At 46.2% G+C, this 14,648-nt stretch overlaps 1 protein-coding gene across 5 annotated transcripts; it reads left to right on the forward strand.

Annotated features, from left to right (window-relative positions):
* The first annotated feature begins 7,473 nt into the window (after positions 1-7,473).
* STMN1 (stathmin 1) lies at positions 7,474-13,747 on the forward strand. 5 transcript variants are annotated; one of them, XM_039233317.1, is made up of 5 exons: positions 7,474-7,495; positions 9,548-9,620; positions 10,106-10,278; positions 12,479-12,670; positions 13,221-13,747. In XM_039233317.1, exons 2-5 carry the CDS (start codon positions 9,608-9,610, stop codon positions 13,290-13,292), a joined length of 450 nt encoding a protein of 149 aa, XP_039089248.1. In that variant the 5' UTR covers positions 7,474-7,495; positions 9,548-9,607; the 3' UTR covers positions 13,293-13,747. The 5 variants fall into 5 exon arrangements, with proteins under 5 accessions (XP_039089248.1, XP_039089230.1, XP_039089220.1 ...); XM_039233299.1 differs by lacking the exon at positions 7,474-7,495 and adding an exon at positions 7,567-7,701; XM_039233289.1 differs by lacking the exon at positions 7,474-7,495 and adding an exon at positions 7,775-7,878.
* The last annotated feature ends 901 nt before the right edge of the window (positions 13,748-14,648 follow it).

A 14,648-nucleotide genomic window follows, 5' to 3' on the forward strand; every position in this document is an offset into this window, starting at 1 on the left:
GTCTAAACTTCTCTGGCCCTTTCTCCTCAGTCTGTCAAGTACCAGAGTTAGCCAGCTACAACAGTTTAGAGTGATGGCTAAAAGCATAGACTCGGAACCAGGCTTCAAAGACTCTACATTTCCGGGTAGCCTAGGTGGACACGTGATTTATTCCTTTTTTAAAAAAAATGTTTATTATTGAGACAGAGAGAAACAGAGCACAAGTGAGGAAGGGGCAGAGAGAGAAGGAGACACAGAATCCGAAGCAGGCTCCAGGCTCTGAGCTGTCAGCACAGAACCCCACGCGGGGCTTGAACCCACAAACCATGAGATCATGACCTGAGTCAAAGCCGGACGCTTAGCTGACAGAGCCACCCAGGCGCCCCAGTGGACACGTGGTTTAATCTCTGCAGGCCTACTGCTAACATTTGCCCAAGGCAGGGTATAAAGGAAAAGCCCACATACCTTAGGTCTAAGTATTTAAGAGTTATCAAGTATTTTTTTTTAATACATGTTTTATCCTCTCACCTTGACAAATATACCTCCGTAATAATCTAGAAGTCCAGGGTTTGAGTTGAGAATTCTTGGATTCCTTGGAGTTCCAGGTCAGAGTGTAACAGAGTCAGCCCCCTTCGCTTCCTTTTCCTGGCTCCTCTTCCTGGCCCTTATGCCCAGGTTCTGTCCATACCCCTCCCAGTAGCCAGTCCTGCACTCTGGCTGGGAAGTTAGCCCTTGGGAAGATGAACCAGGAAAGGGGCTGGTGGAGATGCTGAAAGTGGCCATTTAGAAAGGGAATTCTAGATTCCTGGATGCTCAGATGTGGCTTAGAAGGTATGCCCGTTAGAAGGCTCCAGGTGCGCTCATACCCTTGGCCCCAGGGGACTGCTTGCCTGTGAGAAGGGGCGCAGCTGGAGGGTCAGAGTGCAGCCTTTGAACATACAAGGCCTAGGACAAGGACCCTGTCTGATTTGTCTAAGGAAGATTCAGTCTCTCTGTGCCTCAGTTTCCTTTAGGGTGACCAGCTCATCTGGGTTTGCCTGGGACTTTTCTACTTTTAGCACTGATAAGTCCTGTATCCCAGAAAAACCATTCCGTCCTGGGCAAACTGGGACAGCCAGTCACCCTTGTTTCCTCAGCTTTATAGTTAGGCTAATAATATTTCATAAGACTGATATGAGGATTAAATGAATTGTCACATGGGGAGTGTTTAGACCAGTGTCTGATTCATGGGAAGCGTTCTATAAGTAGGTAAGCTATTATCAGTTTTCCAATTATTTTTATTGTAATAAAATACACATAACATAAAATTTGCCATCTTAGCCATTTTTAAGTTTTCAATTCAGTGATATTAAATACATCCATAACGTGCAGCCACCATCTCCATCCATCTCCCTAACTCTTTTCACCTTGTAAAACTGAAACTCTGTCCCCAGTAAACACTAATAGTCCCTCGTCCCTCTTCCCTGGAGACCCCAGCAACCATCATTCTACTTTCTATATCTCTATGATTTAAAAAAATTTTTTTTAACATTTATTTATTATTGAGAGACAGAGACAGAGCATGTACTGGGGAGGGGCAGAGAAAGGGGGGAGACACTGGATCCAAAGCAGGCTCCAGGCTCTGAGCTGTCAGCACAGAGCCTGACGCAGGGCTCAAACTCACGAACCGCAAGATCATGACTAGAGCTGAAGTCGGATGCTTAACCTACTGAGCCACCCAGGCGCCCCTATATCTCTATGATTTTGACTCCTCTGAGCTTCTCATAAAACTGGACTCATGCAGTATTTGTCTTTTTGTGACTGGTTTATTTCACTTCGCTTAATAGCCTCAAGGTCCAAGCATGTCGTAAAGTGTGCCAGAATTTCCTCTTCCTTTTTTAAGGCTGAATAATATTCCATTATACAGATAGACCACATTTTGCTCATTTCTGTACCTGTAAATGGATATTTGAGTTTTGCTTTCATGTTTTAGCTATTGTGAAAAACACTGCTGTGAACATGGGTGTACAAATATCCCTTCAAACCCTTACAGTATGGAATCTCCATACTGTTTTCCTCAGTGGCCAAACCATCTGCCATTCCCACCAATAGTGTACAAGGGTCCAGTTTTTCCACATCCTCTCTGACGATTGTTATTTTCTGCTTGTTTTTTAACAGTAGCCATCCTAATGGATGTGAGGTGGTATCTCATTGTGGTTTTGATTTTCTTTCCCCTAATGATCAGTAACATTGAATATCTTTTCATATGCTTGTTGGCCATTTGTATGTCTTCTTTGGAGAAATGTCTATTTAAGGCCCAAATTGCCCATATTTGGGTTAGGTTTGTTTTTTCATTGTTGAGTTCTAGGAGTTCTCTCTGTACACTGGATATGAATCCCTTAAGAGATCTATAATTCGCAATTATTTCCTCCAGTTCTGTGGGTTGCCTTTTTACTCTGTTGATATTCTTTTGCTGCATAAAATTTTAAATTTTCATGAAGTCCAATTTTTTCTTTTGCTGTCTGTCCCTTTTTAAGAAATCATTGCCAAATCCAATGTCATGAAGCTTTTTCCTCTGCATTTTCTTCTAAGAGTTTTGTAGTTTTAGGTCTTATATTGAGATCCATTTTGAGTTGATTTTTGTATATGGTGTGAGGTAAGGGTCCAGCTTCATTCCTTTGCATGTGGATCTCCAGTTTTCCCAGCACCATTTGTTAAAAAGACTGTCCTTTCCCCATTGAATGAGTCTTGGCATCCTTGCCAAAGGTCATTTGACCATATATGCAAGAGTTTATTTCTAGACTGTCTATTCTGTTTCATCAGTCTATATGTCTGTCTTTATGCCAATACCACTGTTTTGATTCCTGTAGCTTTGTAGTAAGTTAATGAAATTAGGCATTGTGAGTGCTGTAGGCTTGTTGTTCTTGTAACTATTATCATTTTAAAGGTTCCATTCAACTAGAAAATAGGATGATTCCCTAATTGGAGAGTCGGGTGAGAAAAAGGGAAGAGTTGAATCTGACCGAAGTTTTAAATGTGGAGGGTAAGTGTCTGGCAAAGCCACTAACTAACTGGAAAACCATAAGTTTCTTCCTCATTCCAGAACATAGAGTGAGAAAACTGACAGGGACAGTGATACATCTTGGCCATTCCACCCACACATTTAATATGGGTGCACTTTACCACATCTCATTGACTCAAAAATACCATTGATGGGGCGCCTGGTTGGCTTGGTTGGTGGATCATGTGACTCTCAATCTTGGGGTTGTGAGTTTGAGCCCCACGTTGGGTACAGAGCCTATTTCTTAAAATGCCATTGGTTTTTAAGACACCATTATTTTATGTCCCACTAAGAAAATATGCTATCAGGAATTATTGACCATGAGGCACAACCAATTTCAGAGATACAAGAATGAGAGGGGAAGAAAAGTTTTTGAATTAATTTAAAAAGATACATGCCAGGCATTGTGTCAGGCATCGCGGGAGAGGAGTGGGATACCGCCCAGAAAAAAAGATTGTCTTCAAAAAGCTTCCAGTCTTATAGTGACACCTGCGGACACTTCTAACACAAGACCGACTGAGACGGGTACCACCGCGCAGGCACCAGAGCTGTTCTGAGATCAGCTGCTGCTTGTCAAGTATTTATAGGAGTTATTAATATAGACAGAATTGACAGTCATGTCTTTCTTGGGATTTCTAGTCCACCCCCTCCTTTTCCCTGATGCCTGAAATTTCTAGGGACAAACCCTTTCAAACCATTTTTGAATGAATGGAGACAATGAATTAAAACACCACATGGTGAGTGTTGAACTAGCATAACTCCCCTGGAAGGGAATTCAGCGCTCTTCAGATTACAAAAGTGTTTGCCCTTTGCCCTTGCGATACCACTCTAGGAATATGTCTTGCGGATATACTCATGCATGTGGGAAATGCCCTATATACCAGGTTACTCAATACAGCAGTGTTTGAAACAGCCAATAATTGGGAATAACCTAAAAGCCACGGATAGGGCACAGGTTATCTAGATGATGGAACATTCATACAGGGGATCCCAGATCAAGAAAATGCTTCATGTACCAACAGGGACAAGATCCCTGCCGTGTATTGTTAAGAGAAAAAATGCTAAGTGCAGAACAGTTACAGTTGACTACCATTTGCATTATAAAGGGGGAATAAGAATACACATCTACAAACTTGCTGAAGAGACTCTTGAATATACAGGAAACTGACAACAGTGGTTACAGTTGGGGAGGGTTGGTGAATTTGGCAGATGGGGACAAAGAAGGGAGGACTTTTTTTTACTTTATTTCTAAACTATATGAATGGTAATTCAAAATGTGAAATTAGCTGAATTTAAAAAAATTTTTAATGTTTATTTATTATTTTTGAGTGAGAGACAGACAGAGCGTGAGCGGGGGAGGAGCAGAGAGAAAGGGAGACAGAATGGGAAGCAAGCTCCCGGCTCCAAGCTGTCAGCACAGAGCCCGATGCGGGGGCTTGAACCCATGAACCTCGAGATCATGACGCAAGCCAAAGTCAGATGCTTAAGCGACTGAGCCACCCAGGTGCCCCTAATTGAATTTTTTAAAACACCACATATGAAGAGTTAACCCAGTGACTATGATTTGCACCAAAGGGTGGGAATTCACTCATTCATTCATTCATTCATTCATTCTTCATTCACTTATTCCATAACCTATCATAATCAAGAAATTTCTCTAGCAATAATACTTAACATGTGCCAGGCATCATGCTAAATGCTCTCACATTATTTCACTCAGTCCTCACCCTATATGGTGCAGGTGTCTAACATTACAGAAGAGGAAACTGAAGATGACAGAGACTGTTCTTGCCCACAGCCAACTGTGAGCATCCGGGTCCCACCATCCTGGGCTAGGCCCAGTTCTGTGCACAAGGGATGACAAGACAAAGGCACAACCCTGCCCTCTCGGTCTTGATAGTCTAAGGAGGGAGACAGGCATGTCAAATGGCAGATTCACAGACAGGGCTTGGACAGGGAAGGGAGTGTTAGAGCACAGTGCCTATGGATTAGGGGACAAAGGGAACAGAAAGGTTGGGGACAAGGAGAAAACCTCTCCTACAACGCCCTTTTGCCAAGGACAGGCCCCGCAAGCTGCGCTGGAACCCGGCGGCGCCCAAGTGAGAAGCAACCTCTGTAGCCTCAGCACCAACAATGAACAAAGGCCGCAGTGCTCTGTAAGAACAGAGGAGATCTGACAACAGCCAGGCTCATTTGATCAGTGTAGACATCCCTTCCAGACTTTGAAGCATGAAGTGCTCTCCTTTCGCTGTCTACGCAGATCAAATAAGCTGGATGGCTGCCATATCTCAACTTCACTTTCTGCTAATCCATGGTCACAGCCAGCTCCACAGCAATCCTACCGAACCATCTGAGCAGAGGCAAAAATAATTCTCACGGGCAAAGGCAGAGAGCTCCAAGATGAGAACATTAACCCCTTGTTGCCGCTTCAGGAGGGAGTGGCTTCTGAAGTTAGTTTTAGCAAGCTTGCAAGAAAGGAGCTTCAGCCCCTCTCCAAAGTGAAGGGGCAAAGCTGTTTTCTCTTCTTAGGGTTGAAAGCCCTTCCTATTTCGCGCTCAGGTATGAACACCCATAGGATTTGATAATTAACAGCTGTAGTCTGTCTCTGAGAAAAGCAGTCCCACCTAAGAAAGAAACAGGTATCATCTCACCACACAAACACCTTTTTATTCACAGGATCATTAAAGGGACAACTGTCCCCCCCCTCCCCTCTGTCCTCAAGCTGTAGTGAGGAGCTCAGGAAATCCTTGCCACAGAGACCGTGGCAGGGCTAGGCATCTAACAACAAACCCACAAGCTGAGTAGCATCGTTAAAAAAGATTAAAAATCTACATGAATTCTAACATCTTCGTTCCTAGCTGTGGTTTCCATGGAAATAGACATCTGCTCTAGGGAAAAAGCAAAGGTGGGGGGAAGCGGTATAAGTGCTTTAAAATAATCCGTGTTTTGAAAGATTTTTTTTTCCTGTCACAACATTAATAGTCAGAAGCGTGAGATTTTTGCATGGCAGTTTCTTATATTAAAAGAAAAAAATGCATCAAATGGGTGGGACCTTCCTCTGCAAACCTCCAGTTTGAGTACAAAGACTTCATGATAAAGGCTGGTTCCAGGGGATAATAGACCTCTTGGCCTTGGGTTCTGTGCTCATTTGTGTTACCTGCCAATCTGTCACTTTTCAGTGAGATCTTATCCCCACCCCTCTCCAGCCTTTCTAACGATTTCTGAGATTTCACTCAGAAAACTGACAGATGGAAATACCTGGCTGTTTTCGTGGCTAAGTTTGGTCTGAGAGGGAGAAGCCTTTCAAGGCTTAGAATCTGAATTATTCTTGTCCCTGTTCACATGCTAAGGGAAAACCACTTAGATTGGGGGCGGGGGAGAGGCTGACCCCACACAAGGGCGATTGTTGGAGAAAATGCCACAACAAGCATATTTCAGGCAACAGCGAATCGGTAATTGTTTGCTTTGTGTGGGGTGTCTGCTGCCGGTATGATCTAGTTCTCCTTGTCTCAGGCACCTATTGTATTTATCTCTAGTACATCCCCAGGGACTATCAGGACATGGAGAGTCTTTCAAAATTAGGTCTGTTGTTTCAGCAGGGTTAGTCATATTCCTTTCTTGGTATGGGGAAACTGAACCCATGGATTCATAAAATGAAGGTGTCCTTCTGCCCAGTGAGGATCTCAAAGCAGACACGTTGGTGTTATGACCACCACCGGAACTCCAAAGACACAGCCTTGGTCTGGGCAATGGGAGGAGGGATCTGGAAACCATGTTCATTTTATTTTTCTTCTGGCCTTCTTGCGGGAGGAGGGAGGCCAGTCATGGTAAGATAGCTCGGGTCAATTTCCTTTGTACCTTTGCGGTGCTTCTCATCTAACCAGGCCGGGAGGAGCCGTGACCTTGTGGTTCCCCCTTTTGTTCTGATTCTTTAAAAGGGCCCAGCACTGCACTGGGGAGCACGTGCTCCAAGAACAAAAGCAACACTTAACTGCAGTCTGTGTAGTCTAGAACTGCTTCTTGCTCTTCCTTCCCTATCATCAGGCAAAGGCTAGGCTGAACAGATGGGGTCTGCATTTAAACTGAGTAACTGTTAAACCAAAGGAGATCAAATTCCAGAGCCTCACGCCTTTCCGCCACGGTTCTCTGGTCACCAGCTTCAGGACCCGAGCATGGTAGCGAGGACCCACATAGTGAGGAAGGGCCACGCCCAGGACCTCTTAGGACCGAGTGGGTACGGGATTATGATGATGTCACAATGCAGGTTACATGCGGGTTTTGAAGCAGGACGCCGGGTTGCAGGGGGCCTTACAAGGGCAGAGAGTGGCATTGTCCTGTAACAAGGGCTTGGGCGTTTTAGGTGGCAGCACCGGGAGTGGCACCGGAGGGGACCTTCGCTGTCCGAGTGTTGCCCTTGGGGCGATGCGGGGCACGTGGCTCAACAGAGGCGGAGTCCAGGCGGCCACCCTCTGAGAGGTATGGAGGGACCCCGCCCCGCCCGGCCCCGCCCTTTTCCTAGGGATTGGAGAGCTGGTTCGGACCCAGGCTGGGGGACCACAGTACAGCCCTCTTCCGCGGCCAGACAACCGCCCCGGCCTCCTGCACGCACCGGAGAGACCCCCAAACGCAGCCTACCCCTCGCATTGTCCTTCTACCCGGCCAGCTGGACTACACTTCCCGAGGTGCTTGGGGGTCCCAAGGGGCGGGGCCACTGGGCTGTGGGGGAGGGGTCGGCACGTGCCGAGGCTCTCAGCCAATAGGGAGCCTGGTCTGGAGGTCACGTGCCGCTGTTTGGCGCTTTTGTGCGCGCCCGGGTCTGTTGGTGCTCAGAGTGTGGCCAGGCGGCTCGGACCGAGCAGGTGGGTGCGGGGCTTTGGGAGGAGGCGGCGGGAGGCTAGGGGCCAGCGAGAGGTTCGGGGTCGGCGGGAGGGGCCGGGCCGTGGCAGCGGCCCCCTGCTGGAGGGCCGGCGGGCGTGGCCGCGGGCCCCAAGAGGGGCTGGCGGGCGGGGGTCGGTCCGCTTTGTGTGTGGCTCGGGCGGAGTCTCGGCTTTGTCCCCGCTCCCTGGGGGCGCGGCTATCGTGGGGAGGGGGCGCGGTCAGCTGGGCAAGTCCCGGGCGTTAGCCGGGGGTGCAGTCGAGGAGACAATAGGGGGCGTGGGCCCTCGTTTGCCTCCTTCCTTCCCCCTGCAGGCGCGGCCCCACTGGGGTCCTCATTGTCTGAAGGGGCGGGGCGGCGCCTCTCGGGAGCAGCGGTTTTAGGGCCAGACTGTTGGCGACTAGGGCCGCACTCCCTCCCCGCTGTCGCCCTCGCCCAGTGACTAGGGCCGAGCCGGGGAGGCTGACACCCGACGAGAGCAATCGTGTTCTCACGGCGAGGGGCGCAGACAGCTAGGCTGGAGGCATGTTGGGAGGGAGTGAAGGGAGAAGGTGGCAGGCAGATGACGGGGCTACCCCACGGCCAGTTCCCCGGGCCTGCCCCACCCGCCGAGCTGCTGCGGGGGTGGGGTGGCCTCGAGATGTTTTTGGCGGGAGTTGGGGGGGGCGTCCGCGCGGGGAGAGCCCAGCAGGGGCGGAGTCACCCAGATAGGACCGTTAGCCCCGCCCATCCCTCCCCTTCCCACGCGCGCGGGCTCCGGGGTGTTGTGAGTTCGGGGAGATTCGAAAAGGCGCGGGGAGGAAGGGGGCGGGGCCAGGGGCCGGAGCGCAGGGCGTGCTCTGATTGGCCGGGGGCGGCCACCCGCTTTTCCTCGCTTTGACCGGGGCCACGCCCATCCTGGGTCCGGTGCCGCGTCTCATGCTCTGCTGGTGTTAGACCGTTTCGTGGCCTCGGATTTTAATTTCCAGCTGTTGGAATCTGTAATCTTATGTCTTCTTGCCAGGCTGGGGTCTACAAGGATAATGACCTTAAAAAAATCAACGTGGGGGGGGTGTAGAATTTTTCATGATATAAGGCAGCAAATATTATAAGCTAAAGGTTCATAAAACTGATTAATTTTGTCCGCTGTCGGATAAGGAGCTTAAGCCCCGAGAACAATAGGAGTTCAACATTATTGGTTAATATTAGCTTGGGCGTTTTGTTTTCCACCATGGCAGACACAGACAAAGCAGGGGTGGGTATTTCATTTGCACAATGAGTTGTAGGCAGTATTAAGATGGCTCCGGTCTCACTCTTGAGTTGAATCTGGAATATCTTCTCGCCGATTGGGGGGAAAATTTTTAGAGTGTATAGGGGAAAAATATATATTGTGACTTAGCCTTGTCCAAATTTTAAAATCCAAGGGATGTTTTTTGGACAGGGAAGCTCAGTTGACTTGATTTTTCTGAAACCAGTGTTCTGTTTAGTTCAAATTTACCAATGTTTCGGTATTTTCTAGATTTTTATAATTTTCTAGTTAATGATGTCTTATTTAGTTCCATGGTAGTGATTTTTCTGACACTGATTTATGTGGGTGTGATTTGAGGTCCCTTTGGATCAATGACCTAGAAATGCAAAGAAATTGATTGCATGCTTTTAAAAATTGCTTTCAGGGTTTTCCTTGCCAGTGGATTGTGTAGAATACACTGCCTGTCTCTCATCTTCTGTTCACCATGGCTTCTTCTGGTAGGTAATCTATTCGGAAAAGCTGAATAGTGATGGGTTTAGGATTTTATAATAGGAGATGGATTCAGGCCTTAAGCTATTAATTTGGCAGTTGTGTTTTGGTGTTATCAAAAAAAACCCCATTTTATAAATCGGAGAATAAAGAAGAAAAAATGTCACTTGAATATACTGAGAGGTTGTAATTGTTTCACTATGCAATGATTTGGCTTGGTCTAGAGCAAAATTGTGGAGTTTTGCACAAGTCTTTCTTTTGTTTATGAAAGGGAGTGTCAAACACTGATATCTCAGAATGGTATTTATTAATCCAAAAATACTGAGCTTTGGTTTTCTGAGAGGTGGTATTTACGTAATTTCTTGCCTGCAAACACAAGCTTCTTCATCAGCCCTAAATATTCATTAGATTCATTTTAGAAAATTACAAGATAGTTTATTAGAATAGGAAAACCCCATTTTTCTGAATACATTATAAATATGATCAAATCCAGATATCCAGGTGAAAGAACTGGAGAAGCGTGCCTCAGGCCAGGCTTTTGAGCTGATTCTCAGCCCTCGATCAAAAGAATCCGTCCCAGAATTCCCCCTTTCCCCTCCAAAGAAGAAGGATCTTTCCCTGGAGGAAATTCAGAAGAAATTAGAAGCGGCAGAAGAAAGACGCAAGGTAAACATCACAATTCACAGAAAACAGGATATTTATTTATGTAATGTGGCAGATCAGTTTTATTTCCATAACAGGAGGAAAACAACTGTAGCTAGATGTAATTATTACACATCTGTGTAATTACACACTGTAAATTACATATGCCAGCAGCTAGAAGGAAATACCAGGCACCACTTACTGAACTGCTATTATGTACCAAGTCCTTTACTTCTTTTTTTCTTTAATACAATGACCCTGAAGGGTAGATATCTGAGATACTGAAATGAGAAAACGGTCTTGGGAATGTTGTCATTTTCCCATGTCTTGTAGCTAGTGAGTATCGGAGCCAGAATCCAAGCCTCTGTCTGAAACCAAAGTCCCTGCCTCTTGTACTTTCTCTCTGAAAAACAGATTTGTTAGTTGATGATTTTTTTTTTCCTTTTCCTCTTTTGGGGGAGGCAATTAGGTCTGTTTGGTTTTTGTGTGTTGTGTCTGGGGTTTTTTGTTTGTTTGTTTTGCTTTTTGAGAGCTGTACAATAAAAACAGTTTAAATTGCTGGTAACGTGATTGCGTTGCTCCACTGGCGAAATGATACTGGGGCAGTTTTTCTCTTACCTAAGCAATTCTGTGAAGTATCCCTTTTTAAAAGCAGATCAGAAGAATCAACAAATACGAATCTGCTTGTTATAGAAAACAGTGGGAATCGCAAAAGTTTATGCATAGGAAATTAAAAGTATTCATTTTCCCACTTCCCAGAAATAACCATTGTTAACATTTTGGTGCGTTTCCTTTCGTTCAATGTTACTCTTTTCAATGAAGAACTTTATATGTAAATTCTCGTTTCATTCCCTTCCAACAACCCTGATTGAGGTGAGTGGCTTTAATTTTAAAATTGAGGGGCACCTAGCTGGCTCAGTCAGTACGGCATGTGGCTCTTGATTTTGGGGTGGTGAGTTCAAGCCCCATGTGGGGTGTAGAGTTTATCTGATGAAAAAAAAATTCTTTTTTAAAAATTCTTAAATAAAATTAGGGAAAGTAGGCCCAAGCAGGTGAAGCAGTAACCTGCACCTGACCATACAGTTTGAAGTCTTAACATATCTGACCACACACATACGTGTATAAGCCCCCGTTTAAGCTGTACATGCGTCGTGGACATTTCAGTGCCACATGTCATGTGTACGTGCACTGACCGGTGGTCAACACTGTGTGATTCATTTCCCCAGGAAGAGTGGCAGCGTGTCCACAGGTGGGTCATCTCCTACCTGTTCGTCTGTGCACTTAAGAGTTCATCTGGAGGTTCAGGGAGTTTGAGTTTGTGGAGGAGATGCAGCCAATGGCTGGACAAAGAAATTGTTAAGGACTCGACCCCGGCCCTGTCGGCACTAGCCTGTGCTTTATGCAGTAACTGGCCAAACTTACCCATGACTGGCAGAGTTGAAGGAGACAGGTTGTGGCAACAGAGCTCCAGTGGTCCGGAAGTGAATGCAGCTTCCAAAGAGAAAAGCTAATAAATTTTTCCTTGAAACCGAAATCTCTCTGGCTTAAACGGGAATCTGGGGACTTAGTCTTAAATTCCATATCATTCGTGCATTTTCTTTTTCTTTTTCTCTGTCTTTTTTTTTTAAATTTCTGAGAGAGAGAGACAGCATGAGCAGGGTAGGGTCAGAGAGAGAGGGAGACAGAACCTGAAACAGACTCCAGGCTCTGAGTTAGCTGCCAGCACAGAGCCTGACGTGGGGCTCGAACCCATGAATCGTGAGATCATGACCTGAGCCGAAGTCAGCCGCCCAACCGACTGAGCCACCCAGGCGCCCCATGTTTTCTTTTTATCGATATGGTTGCATTTTTTCATAAACTAATTTTCTTTGCATGGACTTTGAAGTTCAGTAGCCCAGTTCTTTATAGCACAGCTCCTTTCCCCTGTGCACGGCACTCCAGTCCACTTGTTCCTGTTAAGCAGTAAATCTTACAGGGGTTCCCTTAACAGTTGTGCAAGCCTCTGAACAAACCTGGGCGGTTTTCCAAAGTAAATACAAATACTAAAAAAAGAGCGTGGTTTTCACCGTAGTTTGAGACTGATAATTCAGGCCCTTGGCTTAGGGATTATTTAAGGAGATTTCATTTTCGGTCTCTTTCAATCCTCCCAATTCACAGTTTCTTTTGTCATTGTCACTAATGCTAAATAAACCTCAGAGAGTCTAGCCTGTTAAACATTTTCCAGTCCCATGAAGCCGAGGTCTTGAAGCAGCTTGCTGAGAAGCGGGAGCATGAGAAAGAAGTGCTTCAGAAGGCGATCGAGGAGAACAACAACTTCAGCAAAATGGCGGAAGAAAAGCTGACCCACAAAATGGAAGCCAACAAAGAGAACCGAGAGGCACAGATGGCCGCCAAACTGGAGCGCTTGCGGGAGAAGGTGGGTGTCCTGGCCTTGCTTTGAGAGGGCCAAGAGCTCGAAGTCTGCCCCAGTGAGGTGCCTTGAGCGAATTGCCTTGGTCAAGGTGTTTGGTGTCTCTGTCCTCAGTTTCAGGGCTTAACACCTTAAATGAGACATTAAATGAGAGGTATCTTTAGAATAAGACAGAGAGGGGCGCCTGGCTGTCTCAGTCGATGGAGCATGCCATTTTCTTGATCTCGGCGTCCTCGTTCAGGCCCCACGTTGAATGGAGAGATTACTTACAAAATAAAATCTTTAAAAAAGAATAGGAAAATGAAATAAGATGGACTATTCAGTGGTTTCCAGAATAATCATATATTCTGTGGAAGAGTTGTAGGAGACTCAGTTGTTAGGTTCCACGAACGACCCAAGGAAATTCAAAGATCGTGTTTAGAACTCTAAGTGTGCGATGTGGTTCCCACTAGTATGTCCTCTATGCCCTGATGCTTGCTGCTGTTGGGACTCTCTTGGGGTGAGCGTCTTGGCAGGCTTTTGAATTTGACTGATGACGGATGCCGTTTCTTCACAGGACAAGCACATTGAAGAGGTGCGGAAGAACAAAGAGTCCAAAGACCCTGCCGACGAGACCGAAGCCGACTAATTTGTTCTGAGAACTGACTTTCTCCCCTCCCCCTTCCCAAATATCCAAAGACTGTACTGGCCAGTGTCATTTTATTTTTGCCCTCCTGACAAATATTCTAGAAGCCGATGTAGGACTGTATAGGTAGATCCAGACCGTATGATGTTGTTTTAGGGGCTAAAGGGGAGAAACTGAAAGTGTTTTACTCTTTTTCTAAAGTGTTGAAGTCTTTCTAATGTAGCTATTTTTCTTGTTGCATCTTTTCTACTTCAGCACGCCTGGCGTGCTGGGTTAATGGCTAGTACTGTATTGGCTCTGTGAAAACCTGTTTGTGGAAAGAGTATGTAGTGGCTTCTTTCAAACTGTTAGATGCTGAATATCTGTTCACTTTTAAATCCCAATTCTGTCCCCATCTTACCAGATGCTACTGTACTTGAATGGTTAATAAAACTGCACAGTGCTGTTGTTGGCAGTGATTTCTTTCTCTACAGGTAATAAACTGTGAAGTGATAGAGACCCTCTTAATTGCTGTTTGTTCCGGCTGGGGCCTCTGGCCTCCAGAAACGCCCAGTGGCGCGCGCGTGCGCGCGCACACACAGCGCCTCGAGTTCTCGGGGCCAGGGTTTCTGGCTCCAGAGTGGTCTGCATTGTCCTCCTCCACAATCCTCACTGTGTTTTGATGCCCCGCCCAGATCAGCTGTCACGATAGTCTTTCAGATGTTTATTCACAAACAAGAGGATTTTTGTTCCTGCGTCCCTGTTAAAAAGGCAGATTAAGGCGACCATGGGCTTTCTAGAGAAGCCTTTAGAGGAAATCTGGAGATCCTAGTTAGAGGGATTTGACAGTTCCTTTGCTTTGTGTTACCGGTGGGGTGGGGATGTGTTCTCCGATGATGCTTTACTCCCGTCGAAGCCGTGACTCCAAATCGGGAACATTCATCTCATCCTCTGCCCATGTAGCCACTTTTGGGAGGTGGTTAAAGGGAACCTTACTTTCCAGAGTAGCATTTGATCTGAGCAGTTATGGTTTGCATCTTGTATCCAGAGGATATAATGTTCGTCATAGAGCATTGTCTCTCAAGTCAGGGAAAGCCTTTGGCAGGTTTCCTTGGCTATTTGGGAAATGGCCTCAATTGCATGGGATTATTCGCTTCTCCGCCCCGCACCTCTCGTGAGAAAGCGCTGGTGACCAGACCGCAGGAGGGTCTGCAGTTTGCCACGCACGTGCTTCCTCTATCTGACTGTTTTTAGCCAGAGGCCAGTGAGTGAGCTAAATTTATACTCCAAATGGGAAGGGTTATGAGCTTTCTCGTGGACCTTGAATTGACTTTCCAAATTTACTTAGACCAAGATGATCAATTGTAGTTCTGGGAAAAA

The sequence above is a fragment of the Hyaena hyaena genome, unplaced genomic scaffold, assembly GCF_003009895.1.
Source record: "Hyaena hyaena isolate Hyena2069 unplaced genomic scaffold, ASM300989v1 scaffold_3, whole genome shotgun sequence".
Lineage (NCBI taxonomy): Eukaryota > Metazoa > Chordata > Mammalia > Carnivora > Hyaenidae > Hyaena > Hyaena hyaena.